Source organism: Echinops telfairi, unplaced genomic scaffold (assembly GCF_000313985.2).
Source record: "Echinops telfairi isolate 266 unplaced genomic scaffold, ASM31398v2 ScPeMD7_7457;HRSCAF=8495, whole genome shotgun sequence".
Lineage (NCBI taxonomy): Eukaryota > Metazoa > Chordata > Mammalia > Afrosoricida > Tenrecidae > Echinops > Echinops telfairi.
Window position 1 is genome coordinate 41,845,004 of NW_022111357.1, and position 22,576 is coordinate 41,867,579.

At 60.9% G+C, this 22,576-nt stretch overlaps 1 protein-coding gene across 1 annotated transcript in view; it reads right to left on the minus strand.

Annotated features, from left to right (window-relative positions):
- Nucleotides 1–22,576, minus strand: part of TP73 (tumor protein p73) — a 44,542-nt gene that overhangs the window by 2,626 nt on the left and 19,340 nt on the right. The window contains exons 2-10 of the mRNA XM_004705207.2: nt 18,373–18,615; nt 5,967–6,153; nt 5,399–5,514; nt 3,386–3,495; nt 2,883–3,025; nt 2,533–2,621; nt 1,629–1,753; nt 1,008–1,156; nt 527–665 (exon numbers count right to left, since the gene is read on the minus strand). Coding sequence (XP_004705264.1) covers nt 527–665; nt 1,008–1,156; nt 1,629–1,753; nt 2,533–2,621; nt 2,883–3,025; nt 3,386–3,495; nt 5,399–5,514; nt 5,967–6,153; nt 18,373–18,615 — 1,301 coding nt within the window. The remainder of the gene's footprint in view (nt 1–526; nt 666–1,007; nt 1,157–1,628; nt 1,754–2,532; nt 2,622–2,882; nt 3,026–3,385; nt 3,496–5,398; nt 5,515–5,966; nt 6,154–18,372; nt 18,616–22,576) is intronic.

The window sequence follows — 22,576 nt, forward strand, 5'->3', positions numbered from 1 at the left end:
GGGGGCTAGTGCCCATGGCCTCGCCTGTGGGGAGCCACTCTTGGCCCAGCAGCTGGCCACACGGTGATGCTGGCCAAGGTGAGGAGAGGTGAGGACAGGTCCCCTGGCTTCCACGGTATAGGGCATGGCGCCATGGCTCCATGTTTGCTGCGAACCAAAAGGTCGGCAGTTCAAACTCACCCGTAGGCTCAGAGTCTGAAAGACCGGAGACCTGCTTTCACAAAGATGATGGCCGGCGGGAGAAGCCTGTGGGGCCCTGTTCCTCTAGGGTGGCTACAGCACCTCACAACCAGCACCCTGTCTGCCCCCTCCCTCCACCCATCCCAACCTACTCTTGGCATGTGCCTTGGTCCGCCTCTGTCCTGAGTGGGCAGTAACTAAGCACTCGAGGATGGGACTAGCCGGGACGGCTGGAGGGAGGGGGTGCTGGAGGCCAGTGGACCAGGTGCCACAGACAGACCGAGGTTAGTGGACACGGTGACAGCCCAGGTATCCCCCAGCCGGGGCCCAGCAGCAGCCTGCCTACCTAACGAGGCTGGGGTCAGCGTGGTAGGGGGGTGGTGGGGTGCAGTGGGACCCCGAGACCATGGGCTGCGAGCTGTGGGCGCCATTCATCTCGCTGTTGGACGTCATTGGGTGACCGTGGCTGTTGAGTATCCCGGGGCCTGGCGAGAAGCGGATGGTCAGAGCGAGCTGGCAGTGTCCGCCTGCGCCCTTTGCAGACTCCATCCACCCTTCTCATCTCACCCCCACCGGAGGACTTCACTGCCATTTGACCAGTGGGGACACGGAGCCTCTGGGAGGTTCAGAGGTCATCCCAGGGGCCCTCGCTCTCCAAGAGGTAGAGCCAGGGGGGGTGTTCTGCATGTCCCCACAGCACCCTCTGCTCCCACAGACATGGGCACCCCTGGTGGGCAGTGGGCAGGGCCAGAGCAAATGCAGGCGGATGAGGTCTGATCGTGACCCAGCCAGCCTTCCCTACCAACCCAGGCCCTAGGGAGACTCACCCACAGGCCCTAGGCTGGGCCCGGCTGCAGAGCCATGCGGGGAAGGCTGGCCCACCAGCTGGTTGACGGAAGGCAGCTTGCTGGCACCACCGTGGCCTTTGCCCATGGGCGATAGGATGGGCCCGTAGGCGGGGGGCTGCAGGTGGGTTCTGCTGGGAGAGTAACAGCTTGTGGGTCAGACGTCAGAGCCTCCTCCTCCTCCTTGTGTTCCCCCCCGACACTGCCCACCATGCCCGGTGGCTGGAGATGGAGAAGCCCTGGCTTGTAACTGGACACCAGGGGCAGGGGGCCCCTCCTCACCTCGCCCACCCCTGTAAGCCTGTGCCTTCCCTCCCTGCTGCTCTCAAGGGGTGCAGGCTGGGAGGGGCTTCCTCCTCCTCAGAGTCAGCTCAGGGGCACCCCTGCCTTGAGCTACTCCTGGGGCTTTGGGACCCCCAGAAAGAGGTGAGCGGATGGTTGTGCCGCAGGGTCCAGGGCAGGCAGTGCAGGTCCTGGAAGGCTTCCTAGGGGCAGTGGTCCTGTGAACCCAGCCCTGTTCTCACTGCTGTCCCAGGGGTGGCTGGCACTCCCTGGCCCCTGCCGGCCACAGCACTGGCCGTGGCCAGGCCAGGCTGTACTCACGGCCTCTGCAGGAGCTGCTGCTGCTGCTGCCGGTAGGAGTCCACCAGCTGCTGGGGCACCAGCTCCGTCAGCTCCAGGCCCTCTTTGATCTTCATCAGGATCTCAAAGTTCTCCCGGCCCCGCACCTGAGGGAGAGCCAGACCTCTGCAGGTGCACACGGACGCCGGCCCCCGCGCCTCTCTGTGGGCGCAGGCAGCACCAGGCAGCTCCCTCCATGGGCTCCCGCAGCACCAGCCTGGCCAGAGTCCCTGCCCTGAAGGTGACCCCATCCACCCGGTCCTGCTTTTGTCCACTGCGTGCTTCCCCTGCTCCCCAGCACTGAGGGTGACCGGCAACGCCTGGGTCACGCCACCCACACAGAGCACTCACTCTGGTAGGCTTCGAGCCCTGAGCAGTTCCTGACTTCTGGAGCAGCCATGGTGGCGTAGTGGGTTGTGGGGGCTGTGGCGACCTGCCACAAGGTCGGCAGTTTGAAACCACCAGTGTCTCCGAGGGAGACAGACAGGGCTTTCTACTCCTGGCAAAAGTCGGTCTTGGAAACCCACTGTTCTACTTCTAACCTGAGTCGCCATCGACCAGGTGGGAGTGAGTTTGGTTTGCTTCTGAGATTTACGGAGGACGGAGCCTGTGGGATCGGCAGGAGAGGGTGGCACACAGGGGTAGTGGGTGGGCCGAGGGACATAAAAAGGATATGATCCCTGATGGGCCACTGGGGGAACCGGCACGCTCCCAGTGTCCCTGCAGCCAGTCTTGGGATCGTGGGCTCAAAGCTGCTGGTCCCTGGGACCCCATGCCCCTGACATCTGTTTTCCCCACTCTGAGCAGGCCCTTCCTGCCTGGTGCCCTGCGGAGCTCCTGGTGGACCCTGGGACCTGGCCCCCAGCCCCGTGCTGAGCACACTCACGGGCATGTAGTACATGTCCTCGTCCCCATGCCGCCTCTTCTTCACACTGGCCCCCAGGGAGGGGATGGCCGGGGGGCTCTGCTTGAATGCTGCACGGGGAGAGGGGCTGCATAAGTAGTCAGAGGAGGCGGGAGGGGCCCTGTGCATCAGGGGGTTGGCGGAGCTTCCAGACCACCACCCACCGTGGTGGCCACCCAGCCCACTGAGCCTGAACTGGGGTAGGCCTGTCATTCTATCAGTGTGGCTTGGGACAGTGCCCCCTCAGCTGAGTCGGGCTCAGCTGCTCCTGGACGAAGGCATGCGGAGACCACCGGCCGCGCTCCCCCACCCCCAGCCCCCGGGCCGCTCACTGCGTTTGCTGGCTGCCCCACTCTTGGCTGCGCTCTCGTTCAGGGCCTGCTGCTCCCGGAAGTGATCCTCATCCGCTTTGCGGTCCCGGCCCGGGCAGGCACAGATCCGGCCCTCAAAGGACCGGCGGCCCAGCACCTGTCCACTGTGAGGCAGACCCCATTGGAACCTTGAACCTCTGGATGCTCCATCCTCAACCTGGCAACCCTGCTCATTCCCTCCCCCGCCCCCCACCCCCGCCCCCAACACTGCCCCTGAGAGTCAGGGGCTCCAGGGCCAAGCGCCCAGTGGGGGGAGCAGGCCCTCTGGGGCTAGAGGGAACCAACTGGGAATGTGGTAGCCTGCTTAGAGATATCAGTCCTGGCAGGCGGCCGGGGGTGGGGGGGAGGCAGCAGCCATTGGCCTTGGCCTCCATGTACCCATGTCAAGACCCTCCAGTAGCACTGGCCCAGCCCCACTTCACCCCTTCACCCCCTGCCCCCCTTCTATGTGCACTCAGACTCACTCCCGGGTTTCCAAGGTGATGATGATGAGGATGGGCCGCCGGTTCATGCCCCCCACGCAGCTGCTGTTGCACATGAAGTTGTACAGGATGGTAGTGAACTCCGTCCCCACCTGTACATGGGGAGGCAAGAGTGTCAGTACACAGGCCCCATTATATGGAGGTGGGCGCTTCGAGGCTGGGAAGCCCCCAGATTTAGTTGTGGTTGTGAGTGGACACAGGGAAGGGGGGAATCAAGGCCTTTTTTGTCACCCATCCTTCCAACCAATCATCCCAACTATCCATTTAATCAATCCATGGATCCTTTCAGATCCATCCATTCAATGAACCCACCCACCCACTGTCTGTCCGTCCATCTGCCCATCCATCCATCCATCCATCTCACTTATCCATCCAACCAACCCACCATATATCCATTCCAACTATCCATTCATTCCAACCACCCATCCATTTGAACTATCCATCTGACCAATCCACTAATTATTTCATTCCCATCCATTCATCCATCCATCCATCCATCCATCCGACTATCCATCTAATCCAGAGGTCCTCAAACTTTTTAAGCAGGGGGCCAGTTCACTGTCCCTCAGACCGGTTGGAGGGACGGACTATAGTTTAAAAAAAACTATGAACAAATTCCTATGCACACTGCACATATCTTATTTTGAAGTTAAAAAACAAATGGGGCACAAACACTCGGCGGGCCAGATAAATGTCCTTGGTGGGCCGCACATGGGCCGTGGACCGTAGTTTGAGGATGCCTGATCTAATCAGTCCATTGGTCCTTTCATATCCATCCATCCATCCATCCATCCATCCATCTATCCATCCATCCATCTCACTCATCCATGCAACGAACCCACCATCCAGCCATTGTAGCAACCCATACATCCTAACCATCCATCCATTGACCAACCCACAAATCCTTTCATCCCCAGCCAGCCAGCCATCAAACCAATCAACCATCCATCCATCCATCTAACTCATCCATCCAACCAAGCCACTATCCATCCATTCCAATCATCCTACCTGTCTCACCCAGTGTCCATCCATACTTCCAACCACTCAAGCTCCCATCCATCCATCTAACCAATCCACAGATATGCCCACCACGCAGTGCACTGGCTGCGGGCACTATGCTGGTTCTGGGTGCTGCCAGGGAGGGGTCAGGCCTAGTCTTTGCTCCGCCCTTTGCTCTGGACACCTTTGCCATCTACCCTGACCAAGGCCAGAAGACAAGGCCCCGAGGCCATGTGTGGTGGGTACGTGCACCAGCCTCTGTGGACGTCTGTGTGTTACACATGCACTTTCCCACGGTGGGAACGTGGCTCTGATGGAGGGTGGGACCAAGAGTGTGGTGTAAGGGGCAGCATCCACCTCCCAGTCCCAGCATCCACCTCCATTTCCTAGGAGAACGTGGAGCATAGTGCACACCATAGATGAGGTTGGGGCAGGTTTGGCTCCCTGGGTCAGTCAGCTTGTGGAAGCCAGTCCCTAGTTTGGGAATGTCATGGCCTTTCATAGAACTGCCACTAGGGGGTGAGAGAGCGCTGAGGCTGACCACACAGCTGCAGGCCAGGGCTGGGTCTGGGTGCAGGTGGGGTTAGAGTTGGGGCATTCTGGGGAGGGAGGATGTTGTGGGGTCCCACAGACAAAGCCCGTGAGAAGGGAGCCTAGGGGCCTGGGGATGGGGTACAGGGATGCGTACACAATAGTTAGGGGGTTATTGCCTTCATCCTCCCTGGGAAGCCTAGCCTGTCCCAGCATGGCTGATCCACCTTGATCATGGGCCCTGTCTTACCTCTCCTCTCTGCTGGTCACAGAAACTCACTTCTCTCAAGCCCCCGACCCCTGGAACCTTCCGCTACCTCAGGTAACGGGTTGACCACTACCCCGGCCCCTCTGAGCCCCACCCACCTCTGCAGCCCCTTCTTCTGCAGCCCTTTGTGGGGGTTGTGCCCCCAGCTGTGGTCACCGCCCCGCCCGTCCCCACCCACTGCCCTGGCGAGCTCCTACCTGTGGGGGCTCGTATGGCACCATGACGCTCTGCCTGCCAGTGACCGGGTCATCTACATACTGCGAGAGGTTGTTGCCCTCCACTCGTATGAGGTGGCTGGCGGGGGCGGACTGTCCTGAGGAGGGGGGAGCATGGCTTCAGAGAGGAGTAAGCACCCCCAGCCACCCCTGGCTGGAATCCACTATGGGGGTGCCTGTAGCCCTGACCTCTGGTCCCCCAGATGAGATCTTGGGAGCTGGAGTCAGCTTTTCAGCTCCTCTACGGCCCTCCTGGGTGGGTGGCCCCTAAGGCCTATCAGGCTCGCTGGCAGAGAGAGGGCTACTCCACATAGTATCCCAGTACCAGAAGGCCTGCCCAGGACCCTTCTCAGGCCCTGTCCCCCGCCTGCCGGGTAACACGCAGGCCTGTTGGAGAGGGAGGCCCAGACACAGGGACAGTCAGTCTGCCAGCACCCAGGGATGCCAGGGGCCCTGCAGGGGCCACTGAAAGGCTGAGCTGGGACTAGAAACCCCCACCGTGGGCACAGAACAGCAAGGGCATCAGGGCCTCGTCCTCCCTGGGCCTCACCTTCGTTGAAGTCCCTCCCCAGCTCGTGATTGGGGCAGCGCTTCACGACCTCCGTCACGTGCTCGGCCTTCTTGTAGACGGGCATGGCTCGGACGGCCGTGCCGGGTGGCGGGGGCGTGGACACCTTCATCTGGATGGGGCAGGTCTTGGCGATCTGGCAGTACAGCTTCTTCAACAGTGGGGAGTACTGCCAACAAGGGGCACATGAGGCTGGTGGCCCTGCCTCTGGGACACCCGCTGGGCACCAGGAGGTGGCCCCCGGGACCCTTTCCTTGGGCCTCTCCTCCCAGCACCTACCCCAGCCCCACCCAGCACCCAGTGGGCCGATCCGGGCTCCGTGGCAGCTGTGACTGCACCATCTGTCCTACCTCCCTCCGCCCGCAGGTGACCAACCCGGCGAGGGCGTTGGTCCACGGAGGCCAGATCCTGGACGCGGCCAGGGCATGCGCTCGACTCCCAGGCTCTCACTCCCTGAAGGCCCTCCCCGCTAGAGAGGGGCGATCAGCTTATCCTTTGGGAGGGGGCAGCATGAACAGCAGGACTGGGGTCAGTGGTAACCCAATCAAGAAAGCAGGAGGGACCCCCCACATGGGGCCCTGAGGGACAGCCATCCTGAGGGTGGGATGTGTGTGGGGGCAGGGTGACACCTCCCTGTGTCGGCACCCTGGACTGAGAAGAGCCACACAGGCAGGAGCAGGCTCCAGGTCCCCCCCAGATGATGAGCATTCCTGGAGCACCTCACTCCTGCGTGCAGAGGGACACGGAGCAGGCTCCCACCCCCTTGTCTCACTTCAGTGATGCCCAGCCAACGGGCATGCAGCTGGTGTTCGGTAAGTGCACCCTGGCCCCATACTTCCCTGGGTGAGGGGTTGCATAGAGCGTGGACCACGGCTGCCACTGCATGAAAGGGGTCCGTCTGTGCCCAGGCTCCAGCCGCCCAGGTGCAGCAAACACTGCACATGCAGACCCACAGCAACCCTAGAAGACAGGGCAGGGCTGCCCCGGTGGGTTTCCCAGGTGGCAACCCTTCATGGAAGTAGCACAGCTCATCCTTCTCCTAGGGAGCAGTGGGAGGGTTTGAACTGCTGACGTTGGCAGGAGCAGCCCCACGCATAACCACTACGCTACCGGGGCTGCACTAGCAAACATGGGGTGTCGGTTTAATGCACAAGTGAGGATACAGGACGCAAGGAGGCAACTCATCTCACAGAGAGAACCAGCCACCAGGAAGGTGCTAGAAGGTTTCCGTGTGAGGGGCCAGCTAGGAGGTCTTCTTGGAGGAGGAGGCCAAGGGGACTGCTGGCAGAGCCATGAGTGATGTGAGGTTCACTGGGCAAGGATTCCGGGACCTCTGTCCCACTGTGTCTGATGAGCACTGACTGCTTCTGGGGCCTCCTTGAGCCCCAAGGAGTCCAGCTAACCAGGGGCCTCTCCCGTCAGGCTCAGGAGTCCTGCCACCAGGCACCACCCTGATGACATGAAGGGCCAGGTGCTGGGCCTTAGCTGTGCCCTGAAAAATGGTTCCCACCCCTCCCACAGTCAGCCAGGTTCCAGATGAGACACCTAAGGGCACAGGCCAACCAGAGCCCTAGGGAGGGTCTGCACAGGGGGTGGGTGGGGTGGGTAGACTGACCTGCCCAACAGGCCTGCGTGAGCCGAGGCTCAGGAAGGAATCAGGTCAAAGTCAGAGGGGCGGCAGGAGGTTACTGTGGGGGTTGGACAACTTGAGGCCCCAGGCTCAGCACGGGACCTCAAGTAAGACAGAAAGCAGAGCCAGGGGCTGGTAGGTTCTACCGTGGCCCCACTGTTGGGTGAGGTGGCAGAGCTGGAATTAGGCAACACTGTTACCCGAGGGGATATCAGGGAGGGGAAAGCTGAATTTGGATTGGTGCGGGGAGGAGAGGTCTAGGCTCTCCTCTAGGCTGACCCAGCCTGCCTCTGTCCTCATGCTGGCTAGGGTGGAGAGGGACAGCCACCGGTGGCCCCTTTTCACAGCAGCTGGGTCCCAGGGGTGGCCGTGTCCATCGGGAGGTGCTCACAGCCCTCCTGGCTCCCTGGTGGTTAGTGGAGTCTGAAAGGTGAGTGGCCTTGAGCCCTTCCCTGCCATAGTTTCCCAGGAGCTGCCCAGGGCTCTGTTGTCATGGACACCACACCCCGGCTCCCAGAAAAACAGAGTCCAAGATTTCCGGAAGCCCGTTCCTGATCCCTCCGCCAGCCTCACCCCTCCCCACCACGTACATCGGGGTCCCTGCTGCCCTGGCTCCTCCCCCCAGCTGAGGTGGGTCAGCAGTCCCTCGAAGCCCAGGCACACGCCCAGAGACCCCAGGTGGGGGGACAGTGGGGACACATGTGTCTGGACTTCCTGGTTGAGGAGGTCCTAGCGACATCAACGTGCCCATGCAGGGCAGGCCACCGGGCCGAGATGCTCCATGACCCCTGCCCCTAGGAGGAGCCGAGGAGCCCTGGCCGCCTGCAGGCTGGGGCAGTGCAGGGAGCTGTCCCTGGTACCGCAAAACAGCGACACCCATCTGGGCAGCCCCAGGCTCCTCTCAGCCAGGCCAGGGCAAACTGCCGCAACGAGGACAGAGGAGGGGCACACACACTGGGAGAGATGGGGAGATACCCCCCTGGGGCCACGGGAGCTCCCCCCCCCCCACGAGCAATGTCACTAGATGCAGCAGCATCCAGCCACCCTCACATAGTGTCCCAGCCCAGTGCTGAAGGGCAGGCTGCCCACATGGCCTTGGGGGCACACACCCTACTGAAGCTCCGGGCCCTGGTGAGGGGTTCCACCCTGGACCTGGCTCCTGATAAGAATCCTTCCCAGAAAGCCCCTCCCCCCAGGCCCCCTTCTCTGATGGTCCACTGTGGTCCTGGACTGGGGGCTGGGCAGGGCACCCGAGTGCCCTTCCTTTCTGTGGATGCTGTCTCCCCGCCGCCTCTCTCCCTCCCTTCTTCTCTAGAACCGCTAGATGAATGTGTTTCAGCAGATTCCGAGCCGATAAAATCTTATTTATCTTCGGCTGTTGACACAGAACCGCCTAGACTTGTCTGTTCCGGGATGCGTGTGCTACTCTGTACTTGCAGGAAATGATTTGCCCAAACACTGATGTGTGCCCAGCAGCTACCCCTCCCCACTCCACTGCTGGCTTCTCTTCTGGGACCCCCTCCAGGCCAACCTCCCCAGCCTATCCCCCACCCCGCTCTGTCCCAAAGGGGCCTGGCCCGGCTAGCAGCCCTGAGGCTGGTGGCCTGGAGGGTGGTGGGCAGGAGGGCGCGGGGGTGCGGGGGCTGTTAATTTCCTCACCCGCTCCCGGCAGCTGGGGTGCCCGGCGTAGGCAGGTCTGGGCAGGAGGACAGTGGAGAGGTGATAATAACTTGTCTGTCAATTTCCCAAGACATGTAGCATCTTGCAAACCGCAAATACCGTTAACCAGCTTGGGTGAATCTGTTACAACAGATTCTGGAAGACGTGGCCTGCGGTGGGGGCTTGCTTTTCTTTCTTTTTTAAAAAAAAAATTATATCTATATATTTTTTATAGCTCATTTTATTCACTTTCTTTCTGCTTGGTGTGCGTGGGTGCATATGGGTTTAGAACCAGTGCTTCAGCCTGCTCTGGGTCACAGCACCCTTGGAGGACACCAGCTTCACCCCCAGCCCAGGTGACAGGCCCTCTCTCCCTGGCAGAGTTCCCGGGCAGCCCACAGAACACCTGGCGTGAAGTTCTGTGGGCTTACACACCAATCCCCCCAAACTCACAAGGGACCTGGGCCAACGGCCCTCGATGCTCTTTTCCCTCCTGGGGAGGTGGGCTCCTGGAGGCCACACCCTAGAGGAGAGTCTGTCTCCACCTCCCCCAGGACAGGGTCCCCTCGCCCCTCCCTGTGCAGGGGCCTGGCCAGGTCCAGGCTGGCTGGAGGAGAGGTTCCCACATGATGCCCGAGCCCCGACTGTTATCCTGAGACCTTCCTCAAAGGGCTGTGTCCACTTCGGTAGAACCACTGTGCCCAGGAGGGCTAGCACACAGCCTCTGTCACCACTCATTCAGCCAAGACCCCCTGGCTGCAAAGTGGGTGCTACCCTTCCCACCAGGGCAGGTGACACCTCCATCTGAGCCTTGCGCTGAGACCCAGAGGGGAGCTGTCCTTAGGGTCCCTGAGGGCAGGGCAGGGCTGGCAGGGAGACCAGGGGTGGCCCCAGCAACAGCCTCCTGCCCTCACCACCGGGATGCGATCTGAAGGAACCGCCCTTAGCCTCTGCCACCCCAAGGGCCCTCCACCTACCTCCTCTGCCTGAGGGCCTGGGACACTGGCCGTGCTGGGCATCCCTGCCAGCCTCCACTCTGGACCCTGGCCCATGGAGAGAAGGCGCTGGCACGGGATGCAGCAGCAGGAGAGTGGGCAGCTGGCTAATGAGGCGTGCCTGGCAGCTCTGTCCTCGGGGGTAGTTTCCTATGGCTGCCCACCCCACCAGCACACACACAAACAACTCCTCTGTGGGTCTGACCTGAACCCAGAAGGGTAGTCCTGGGGCCGTCCATGGACCACAGGCACTGCATTTTGGACACTGGCATCAGACAGTCCAGGGCCAGACAGGTCAGTGCTTTCCCTGGACTCTGGAGAGCTGCACTTGGTAGGGGCTGGGTCTGAGCCAGTTGAGAGTGAGAGGGGACAGTGAGTCCAGGGGTCTCTACGGAGTTTGGGTGTGTGTTCCGTTCCGAAGGGCTCCATCAGGGAGTCTGGGAGATGGGCCCTCTTTGGCTCCCTCTTTGGCTACCCAGGACTGCAGGAATAACCCCCGGTGACAGACCCGGTTTAAGATGCCCCTACTGACTCAAGCTTGGTGACACTGGGATGCCTGCTCTAAGTACACTCCATCCCACTCAGGTCCGGGCCCAGCGCTTCTCTGAGGGGCGGCGCTGCCCCTGCCTGGCCAGCTTGTGGACATGTGAGGCCGTGGGGCCTTTGAGGAAATCGTTGGCGAGAAAAGGAGCTTTCACTGAGCCTATAAATAGTTGACAAGGGCCCGGAGCCAGGAGAGCCTGATGTGGAAACGGCTGATTCACCTGCTGCAGAGAGCAGTGGACCCCAGCGTTCGGGGCCTGCACCGATGGCCTGCCCCTGTCTTCCTGGAGCTGGCCCCCTCTGTCTGCGGAGGCCAGGGAGGTCTTGTCTGGGTCCCACAACTGAAGTGGAGGAGGTAGGTGGGGCTGGAATACTGGGCCGACCTGGGCTGGGGGGCTACCGCATGCTTTCTTAGGAAGACTCCCCGGGCGGAACAAACAGCTGCTCACCCAAAGGTTCCAGGTGCGAGTTGACCCCCGAGGTGCCTCGGAAGAAAGGCCTGGTGATCCACTTCCCCCAAAAGCAGTCGCTGCGAACCCTGGGGGGCACAGTCCCATCCTGACACACCGGGGTCACCGTGAGTTGAAATCAACCCCACAGCAACGGAGTGGGGTGGGGGGCAAGGAACCTCAGAACTCCCACATCCCTGTGCCTCGGTGCTGGGACCTCCATAGCAGGGCCCTTCTGCCCTCAGCCGAGCCGAGTCCCTCGAAGCTTCTGCGGCCCCGGGAATAAACCCAGTGACCAGAGAGCCCCGCTTTGAGACAACTCCCCTCCTGAGCCTCACTCTCTCCACTTGCAAAACGGGAGGGGGCTTCTCTTTCCAGCTCTGATATCCTGGCATTCCCCACCCTCTGCCCTTCCTGAGACTCCCAGGACCACTGCTGGATGGCTGGAGGTGGCAAGGGTTTGTCCACCACAGTCGGGATTAGCCAATCTTGGGACCAAAGGGCCTGACTGTCAGCCCTGAGCTTGAGAAAAACCCAGGCAGGTTCCCCACTGGTCGATCACTAGCAGAGAGACCTGGGCCCCTGGACCTGAGCCCTCTCTCCTGCCGTGCCCCCACCCCACCCAGGTCCTCCCTGGGCCAGGGTCCAGACACCCAGGGCCCCATGTTGATGAGGCTCTGGTTGCAGAAGGATGCTGCCCCTCTTTCTTAAGGTGGGGAGTTCTGGGTGGTGCAGATGGTGAACATGCTCAGCTGCTAACTCCAAGGATGGAGGTTGGAGTCCACCCAGAGGTGCCTCAGAAGAAAGGCCTGGTGCTCTCTGTCCGAGACACAGCCCTGCTTGGGCACATCCCCATGCAGGTGGCTGGAGTGATGGAACTGACGGATGGTCTGCGCTTCTTGTTGGGGTGGGGGCAGGAGGCGGGCGGGACAGAGAGACCAAGAGGGGACTGAGTGGGGGTCCTGCTTCTTTTGGCTCCTGCTGTTTGCCTGCCCCCAGTACACCAGGCAGCTTCACCCGAGGTGTTCTAGCCACAATGTTCTTGGGGGCCAGCGGTTTCCTTGGTCAATAAAAAAGCAGCCACGAAACCAGCAGCAGGAGCGGTGGCCTCGTCCCACCGACCCACAGGCAGGTAGCATCCCACTCAGGCACACTTTGGAGCTTCTTCCAGGGGCCTGGAGGGGCAGGCGGGGACATCAAGGGTCAAGTTCCTCTTCAGTCTTTTCCCCAGGGGGTCTCACGATCCCACGGAGCTGGAGCTGGGTGTCCCTGGCCAGGCACCCATAGAGGGGCACTCCGCTGCACCGGAAGCCAGGGGTCTGATTGCACAAGCAGGTGCCCCTTGAAGCCTCAGTTTCCCCACCACCCAGTGGGGAGAATTTTCTATCCTTCCCTGGGAGCCCCTTGTCAGCATTGCTGTGGAGTCAGCTCCAACAGCTGGAGACCCCGTGTGTCAGAACCGAATGTGCCCCTCGGATTGTCCAAAGGCCGAGCCCTTCAGGAAACAGATCTCCAGGCCTTTCGTCCGAGGTGCCTCTCAGTGGACTTGAACCTCCACCCTCCTGGCTAGCAGCCGAGCACGCTCCCGGCTGCAGGCCACCAGTGCTTCGAAGCAAACAATGGGACGCGAGGAAGGTTGGCTCCGTTTTGGGAACAAGTCCTAAGAGAACACTCTCCTTCAAACACAGACCTTTGGCCCCAGGCCTGACACTTCAAGGAGCTCTCCCTCGGGGTTCCTAGAGTGTGGGGTGAAGGTCTGGGTGTCCCTCCTCCAAGGTCCCCCAGGAATCTGCCAAGGTCTGCCCTGTGGCTGGGAACCCGGGGATGCAGGATAAGAGGTCGCTCCACTCAGTGTCCCCAAGACCAGTTCCCACACCCTCCAGGAGGGAGCTTCCTCCAGGGGGTGCAGGTTGGTGAGGGGACCCCAGCTCACCCTTGTGCGGTGGCCTACAGGAAGCTCCGCCCTGCCCGAGGGCCTGCACAAGATGAGCAATTGCTGCAATTTCCCCCTAAGTGTCCTTGTTTCTCCCTAATGCCCTACGTCTCATCTCACAATAAACATGGTTAGAACGCTTTCCTCGGCTCTAAAGACAGATAATTGCCTTTGGTGCCAGTAAAAGGTATTAATTCCACTTATGCATTCCATAAACTTTTAGGATAACGCAATTGATACCACAGTCGTGTTGGGACACCTCCGCTATTATTCTCCGGCAGCAGAGCTCCGAGGGGCTGGAAAGTTTTTGCCAGACCTATAAGCATTGACTCAGCCCCTTCCACCCTGGCTTCCATGCCCGCCCGCCACATGTGCTGGGGTGGGGGTGGAGGGAGACTCTCCCAGGGACAACACACTCACACACATTCATGCACAGAGGCTCACCTGCAGTCCTACGACCTCACACACTCATGCTCGTACACATCCTGGCCCACTCACTCGCAACACACACAGGCTCACACACACACACATGCCGGCACACTCAATCACAACATGCACTCAGACTCACAGCACACACCGGCCCACACACGCACATGCACACACACTCTCTCTCTCACCCATGTGCAGACACGGTCTCACGCTCACCCCCATATCCTCAGCAGCCAGCCCAGCACATAGTGGGAAGAAGTTGGGTGCTGCGCCTGGGCTCCTATCTGTCCCCGGCCCTGTTCTGGGTGGCAGCCCTGCCCCCCACCCCTTGAAGGGCAGTGACCGCAACCGCATTGGCAGGGCCTCTCAGCCTGCCTGGGAAGGAGGGAGGCTGAGATCAGGCAGGGCCAGGCACCTAACCAGTGTGGCCTTGAGCCTGACCTCAGAGCCCTCCTGAGCTCTGTGAACATCGGCAGGCCTGGCCCGGGGCAGGAGGCGGCTGGCTGCACTGAGCAGAGTTCAAGCCCACAGGGCCAGGGCCAGGGCAACACTGCTCATGCTCTGGCTGCTCCAGGGGCCAGGCTTGGACCTGGCAGCTGACACTGCCCATGCTCTGATGCCCAGGGAGACTGGCCAAGGTCACTTGAAGGCCTGGACACCCTTCCCAGGAGGGATAAAGACACTGGAGCCACCACCCTGGGCCCAGCTTCATTTACCCATTTGTCCTTCTGCCAGGAGGCCTCAGGTGCCTACCCAGTGCCAGGCTGTCAGGTATAGCTCTGAGGGTTCACGCTGTCTCCTCCAAAAGTGCCAGTGCTCCTTGGGCTGGGACGACCTCGGCTAGGCCATTGGAAAGTCCCAGTCCCTGCCCTAAGCAATCGCAGAGCCAGGCTTCTGGCGCCCACCGCGGCCTTTACAGACTGCCCAGACATGGGAGGATGACCCGGCAGCCACGGGTTGGTCAGGCTCAAGACGCAAACCCCAGCGGGCGCCTCTGGTCCATGCCGCTCCCATTGCAGAGTCCCGTCCAAGCTGTCACCAGGGGTCCAACTTCCAAACTCTTCACTGAACGCGAAGTCCTCGCTGGCTCCCCAGCTACCTTCATACCAGCCCGTCTGGGCCTGTCAGAACCAGGATGGAACAGGAAGGCGTGGACATGCAACCTGTGTGTGTGAGAGGTGTGCGTGTCTGTGGTCCATACCTGTGTGGTGTGTATCCACATGTGTCATGTGTGTCATGTGTGCATGTGTGGTATGTGCACTTACATTGTGTGTGCAAGCTGTGTACTGCATGCACATGTGCTGTGTGCATATATGTCCTGTGTACATGTGTGGTGTGTGTGTGTGCATGCATGTGGCATTTGCATGTGTGTGGTGTGTATATATATGCTGTATATGCCTGTAACCTGTGCATGTCTGTGTGTAGGGTGTGTATGCATGAGTGTGTATACGTGTGTGTTGTAGTACATGCATGGTTGTAGTATGTGTATATGTGAACGTGTGAAAGCTGGCCAGTGGCAGAAGGCCCACCCTGAGTGGGAGTCCTGTGGGAGCCTGAGCCAGGCAGAGGCCAAAGACCCCATTAACAGCTGTGACACCCTGAGATGGGGGTGGGGTGTTTTCCTCAAGAGCAGAAAAGAAGAAACGTGGCAGTTTGGAATTGTACTTGAGAAAAATATGCATTATCTATCAGTTACCAGCCGGCCGGCGAGGTGGGAGCTGTGTGTGGAGGCCGGGGCAGCGGGCCCGGCGACAAGCCCAGGCAGCACTGCACAGTTGGACCTCCAGAGGCGGGAGCAGGCAGCCGGCACAGCCTGCCCTACACTACAGGCTGCCAGCCCCGCCCCTCTCTGGGCAAGAGAAGGAGCATGGTGTTAAGGGGGAGGGGGGTGCGGGGGGAGGGCTCCCAGGTAGCCAAGGCGCCAAAATCTCATTATCAACGTTTGTCCCACCCCAGTGCCCTCCACCCCTGCACTGATAGCGGCTGGGGCAGGGCTCAGCTGGAGCAGCCTGGCAGCAGCTCCTGCAGACCCCAGAGGAAGCCCAGGCTGACAGCAGCCGCTGCTCAGGCACCTGGTGGGGGCAGAGCCATTGACCTCAGACATGCCTTCCCTGCTGGCCAGCCACGTGTCTGGTTCCTGGGCAGAGCACCCCATGGGGCCACTCAGGGCCTTCGCCCCAGTCCTGATGCCCACACACCAAGCAGCGGGCATTGGCAGAGGGGCAACGCTCATCCCTATCTGAGGACCAGTTCAGCCCCTCTGAGGCCTTCCAAGCCCTCTCCAGTGAGAGATCCCAACCTTGGGGGAAGGAGGGGAGACAGAGCCCCCCACCTGTCGCCAGCCAGGACTCCGTATGGGGAACTGACCCCCAAACACCAAGGCGAGTCATGTCCATTGACAGATGTCAGTGTTGGGGGCTTCTCCAGTACAGCGGAGGCAGGAAAGAGTCAGAATGTGGAACAGAGAGGCCGTGAGTCCCTGATGGAGGGGTGCAAGTGTGGAGATGCCCCAGGCTTCCTGACCCAAAGCTGAGGTGGGGGGAGTGTCCTAAATCCCTCTGGAGGGTAGCAGAGCCACCAAGAGACCCTTCTAGCCACCGGCAGCCACTGCTGAACAACCTTCTCAGGAGGAACCAGGCTCTATCCGAAGCCCCTTGCAGCCGCCGTCACCACTGCAGCAATAATCCTATGACCCCCCCACCTGGTGATGGGGTACCTCATGCCCTCAGTGCTAGGCCCTGTGATACATCCTGTACAGCACGAACTCCTGTTGCCCCACCAGCAGCACGCAGGAAGGAGCATTGGGAGGATAACTGTCAGGTGATGAAGAGGCACCAGTCCCCATGCCCGCCGCCGAGACCCGGCTGAGACTTAGCATAGAGAGGAGCATGCAGCGGGGTGCTCCCAGCCAGAGCAAGACCCAGAAGCAACGCCCGGGCCAGAGCCCCGCAGTGCCGGGTCAGTGGGCTCTGTCTACCTCCAGCCACCATGGGAAAGCAGGAGCTCCAGCCAGCAGGGCAGTGGAGACGGTGAGGCCTGCGTCTTAAGAGGGACAGAGCATGCACAGTGCTTGTGTGGGCATGATACGGCCACCCTGGACAACTCAGGTGGGCTGAGCTGAGTACCAAGCTGTTACCTAGGCGACAGCTGAGCTAGGGAGCTTTGGGGAGGAGAGGGCGGCATCATGGGGCACCACCTCTGGAACCTCTGAGATGTGCGGAGGGTCCCTAGTGGGCTGGGGACCAGGGCAAGACTCATGCTCCCAGTGGCAACAGGCAAGGGCACTGGGGCCCCAGGAGCTGCGTTTCTGCCTGTCTCCTGGTCCCTGCACTCAGAGGCGAGCCTGAGGTTGCCCGGGACAAGGGATCAGGGTGGTGAGTTCTGGTGTCGGCTGATTTGAGCTGGGGGGGTGGGGCGGGGAGGGGGGCGCTTCTGGCAGCCCTTTGCTCTCTGAGCAGCAGTAGGAAGCATGGGCCAATGGTACATCTTACATTAGCAAAAAGAGAAGGAAAAAAAGATGGAGGCAAGTGTGGTTTGAGGTAACTTGAAGACATTGTAAGGGGGTTGCAACTTATCTCTGTTAGCGCTCTACACCACGAGGGAGGGGGCGTTCAGTGAGGCAGTGGGGGCTGGCATGGACAGGGTGCCTGCTCTGACGTGTGGGTTCTGACCACTGCACTTCATCGTCTCTAACACTGCTTGAGAAGCAAGGGGCTGCCAGACCCACTTGCCACCCCCTGCCTGGTGCCATGGTGAGCAGGAGCCTCGTCCTGTCTCCTCCCCTGCCCCCCCGCTCCCAGCTGTGAGAGGTGCAGCCTGGTGCGGTGCCCTATGGCAGAGGCTTCCTGCTCTCTCCAGGAGTGGTGACAGTGTCGGAAACCCGTCAGGCACTTCTCCTCGTTACCAGTCGGCATGGGCGGGATATCAGTGCGTTTGTTGGGTTTGTGCTTCGGCATCGTTAGTAACACATACAACATCCAATGCCGCAGCCCCCGGTATGCCCACGTCATCCTGTCTGTGTTGGGATACAGTGCTTCCAATCCCCAAGACAAAGACTGGCTTGATCAACAGACCGCCTGTCAGGCGCTGCCGATAACTCACGCTCCCAGCACAGGGCCCAGGCAGCCCGGGTGGTGGAGTAGGTTACACAATGAGCTGCCAACTGCCAGGTCAGCAGTTCCAACCCATCACCCGCTCTTTGAGGGAAAGAAGGGGCCATCTGCCTCCGTGAAGACGTGCAGCCTGGGAAACCCTGGGTGGCCGTGAGCGGGAGCCCACTGGAGGGCAGCGGGAAGGGTTTGAGTTTTGCATGGTGACCTCTTGAGGTGAGGGCCAGGGCTCCCTTTCCACTGGGGGACCACAGCCTGCTGAGGTGGCAGATCCAACTTTGTCTTTCTCTGTCCCATGACAATGCTTGGGATGGCCACTTGGAGACTGTGGCAGCAGGGGACCAAGAGTGGCTGCCGGGAGGAGGTGACCCCTAGACCCCAGCACCAGCTTCCATCAGCTCTTAGCCCACCCAAGTAGGATTTCAAATCAGAGTCTCCCTGCAGCCCAGCCAGCGGAGGGCAGTCTGGAGGAAGTGGACTGGCAGGAGGTGGGCCCCGCCCAGAGGGCCAGTCACATCCACCCCACCCCACCCCCATCCACCCCCTGCCGGGTGCCCTCTCTGCGCACAGAATGGCCACCCTCTGTGGCCAGCAACAGTCCGGCTCACCCGCCCGATGTCCTGGAGGCTCCGTGCACTCACCGTCCAGGTGGCTGACTTGGCTGTGCTGGACTGCTGAAAGGTGACCTCGAAGTGGTGGGGGCCGGGGTAGTCGGTATTGGAGGGGATGACAGGGGCGGGCGACATGGCGTCGAAGGTGGAGCTAGGCTGGGTGTAGGGCGAGTGGGTGGGCACGCTGGCGGCGTGCTCCGGGGTGTAGGGGCTGGCGGGGGTGGTGCGGCTGCTCATCTGGTCCATGGTGTTGCTGAGCACATTGAACTGGGACTGGTGGGAGGGGGAAGAGGGAGAGAGGCATCAGGCAGAGCCCAAGCCGGCCGCCGCCCCCACCCCACCCACCCAGGTGTCCGGTTACAGGGGCCTTAAAGGGCCAGCCCAGGAGAGCGAGAGTGAGCAAGTCAGCCCAAACATCTCCTCAGGCGCCCCCCCAGCAGGTCACGACTTGTGCTGGGTGAACTGACACAGTCATTTCACCCCCTGCTCCAGCGGGACCTGCCGCCCGGGAGGGGAGGAGCCAGGCCTCCCCTGTGGGCTCCTGCGCAGGGTCACCCCCACACCTCACCATGCAGACTGGGGACCCCAGCTCTGGGAGTGACAGGATGGGTGCAGTCCCAGGGCTCGCTGTGCCATGGGTGCCCAGACAGCCCTCGGACACCAGTCTGACTCCCACATCCTGACCTGGATGGGGGCCGCATGTGTGGCCAGCTGAGCCTGACATACCAGTCTCTCTCCAGAGACCCCTGCCTGGGTCCCTGGCCTGCGCACCATCAGCTCGGCCCTCTACCTGCTCGCTGACCTGGAGTTCTAGCTTCTATACCTCTGCTCTCCCCAGCAGTTGAGACGCCTGGCTGGGGCCACACGCCCCAGAAGCAAGAACACAGGAGCTGGGGTCACGCTCTGTGGGGTGTTGGAGTTGAGGGAGGGAAAGCCAGTTACCCCCGTGTTGGGAAAGCTGCTACCTGCAGGGCTGGCCATGGAGACTCTCCATGCAAACCGTGGGGCTTCTTTCAGGATGTGCGTTTGACAGGGTCCCACCCAACAGCTGACAGATCGAGGCCTCTGATCATCACGGCCTGGGCCCCTCCATCCTCTGCAGGACCCACATGGGCTCTACTGGGGCCCAGGGAGGGCCAGTGACTCCCCTGGAATGATGTATGCAGGATAGAGTTCAAAGGGTCTAAGAGCCCACCTCACCACCACACCCCCCCGCCATCTCCTACCCACCCAGCTCCTCAGGCCCCTGGCCAATGACACAAGAGACCAGCCACCCATGGGGTCTCAAGCTAAAGGCCCCAGGTTCCAGGCTGTGAAGGTGACCTGGGGAGTATCCCTGGTGGGGGACAGACCACAGCGCAGTGGGGCAGAGGCAGAGCTGAGTGGGAGAGTAGATGCTCTGCCTGCACCCCCAGGAACCGTCCTGGAAGGCACGTGTCCCCTCACCAGCCACCACCCTCCCCCCAAACCATCCCGATTAAAACAAAAAGCCGCCTGCCTCTCTGGCCACAGCCAGACAAGAAGGGCATAAGAGCCCCCAGCCAGACCCCAGGGCCCTTCCCTGACCCTCAGTCTCTGAGCAGCCCAAAGCCTTGTCCAGGCCAGCCTGCCAGAGACACTAACTGCCTAGTGTGTCCCCACAGGCTCCTGGGAGCCCCCAGCCCCTCCCAGCATGTACACTGAGGCTGGGTGGTATGTCCCTCAGCAGCAAGTCCAGGAGGAGCCGCCTCTGCTGAAAGCTGCCTGGAAGAGAGGAGCCCAATACAAGGACCAGAGAAGGGAGGGGGACACCCGGCTACTCTAACTCACGTGCACACCCTGCCTCATGACCTTGACCGGCCACTGTCCTAAACTGCGGCAGCCCCTGGGGTGCCAGCTGCTGTCCAGCGTAACTCCCAGCTCAGTGGGGATGGCCACGCTGTGTTCAGCAGGGAGGCCTTAGCTGTCGGACTCAGGTGATGCTGACGAGGACAGAAGTCCAGCAGGTCTCAGGGCCGTAATGGGCAGCTTGCCTGGCCCTGAGCGACCCCACGCCCCCTTCTGTTCTGGTCACTTTTCTGTCCGACCCTCCTGAGCCATCTCTTCCCCACACTGCGGAGGCTTTCCTTCCCCCTTCCATCTGGGCCCCACACCCTCTCCACTGGGTCTCAGTCTGGCTGCTCCTCATCCCTGCGGTGGGTCCCCTGCCCCTCCCAGATCCTGGCTACCCTGACAGGGGTTCGAAGAAGTGAAAGCCCTTTCCTTCCCTCCCAGAGGAAGGGACACAATTCACACCATCCGTGTAGGGACCGGCCATCCTGCTGGCCCTGGGCAGCTGCCAACTAGCTCACATGGAAGTTGCTGGAGGGGGTAAGGTCACCCACCCGACAGGCTTTGGTGGCCCCTGCATCGACTCTGCCTGCTGGTGCCGGGTTTGCCCTCTCTGGGCTGGTGAGTAAGTGACCTGCAGGTGTGTGGGTCATCCCACGCCTTGTGCCATCCCAGGCTCCCAGTCCCCGCACCTTGATGGCCTCCATGTCCAGTAGCCTGCCCTCCCTCCCACCCCCACCCCAGCCTGCTCTATCCCACACCACTGCCACCCACCTGGAGCTGCCTCTGATCTTGTCCTAACTCCTCAATGCTCCCAGTTCCGAGGTCCCCCTCAGGGGGAGTGACATCCTGGCCAACCTCAGCCCAACCCTGGAGTAAATCTGCATCTCTGGAAGGGGACCCTGTGTGTTTCCTACGCCTCTGCCTCCCCCTCTCCCCTGGGCTGCAAGCCCCACCGGGAGAGACGCCATCCTTCATGGGATGGTCGGTGCCACGCTCTGAGCCCCGTCCACATGCAGTGGTGCCGGGACGCTCTGCCCAGGCCTACAGGTAGTCCCATGATTCTGAACCGACTCAATGGCAGTGTGTTTGGTTTTGAGTTTGGGCCTGGGTACAGGCACGGGGTCCAAGGACTCAGCCCCCCAAAGATGGAGAACCTCAGGGACAAGGTTCACACCTGTCACATGCAGAAAGGAAACAATCTCACAACGCCAGCCTCCTTGGACCTTTTCACTTGTGGCTCCTGGGACACTTGAAAGGCCCTGTCTCCCGCCTCCTGTTTCTCTGGACAGGGCTGTGCTGCTAGTGCATTGAGTTGGCCCAACGCAGAGCTGCCCCGTGAGCCAGGAGAGCGGTCCCCCGGGGTTCCTAGGCTGCCATCTTCACAAGAACAGGCAGGTCACCGCTGGCTGGGCTCCAACAGCCGGCCTCTGGCCAGCAGCTCAGTGCTTAACTGTTGGGCCACCAGGGTCCTCAGTGCTGGGCTGGACCAGCAACAATGTCCGCTGAGCCTGTTGTTAGTAGTAGTAGCCTCCCTTCCAGGCATAGAGAGTCCTGGGTGTCGAAAGTGTTTGCATGCACTAGGCTGCCAACTGAAAGGTGGGATGTTCGAGTCCCTCCAGTGGAGCCTCAGAAGGAAGGCCTGCTGATCGACTTCTTTAAAACTCAGCTCCTGAAAGGCCCCTAGATGGAGAGCGAAGTGACCAGAACCGAAGGAGCCGTGGAAACACCTCGTCGGATGCACCGAGGGACCCTGCAACCATCGGTCTCCACCATCCCGAGACCAGAACTAGATGGTGGCCGGCCACCCCCCGCCCCCCAACTGCCCTGAAAGGGACCACATTGGAAGATCCTGAGTCCAGTGGAAGGAGAATGCAGAAGAAAGCACAAAACCATAAAAGAGACCAGGCTTCCCGGTTGGATAGAGACAGGTGGGACCCCTGAAACCATGACCCTACATCACCCTTCAGGGCTGGAACGGAGCGCTCCTCCGTGTTAGAATAACCCACCAGTGGCCAACCAAAGGGCAGCACTGGCCCCAGGACAGAGCTCAGGGCGTTAGGGAAGGCGGAGGCTCAGAAACAGGAAACACAGAGAGGAGGTGGGAGAGGTGCTTGTACATCGAGCGGATTGCAAGAGAGGCATTGAAGCAAAAGGTTTATGAGCTGTTGGTGAGCCGATGGATGCCCTGCTCTGTAAACCTCCACCTCGTGAGAATCGGAGTTTGCTTTTTTAAAGAAAGAGCTCTCTAGATTGTGCACGGGGTGGCCGTGAGCTGGCGGCTGAGGGACAGCAGCCAACGACGATCAAGAGGGTGTAGACTGCTGCTTCTTACAAAGAGGTCCTCAAGAGTGTTAGTGAATGAAGGAGGGGACCAATGAACGCATGGATGGGTGATGAAGGTGGATGCGATGGACCAATGAAC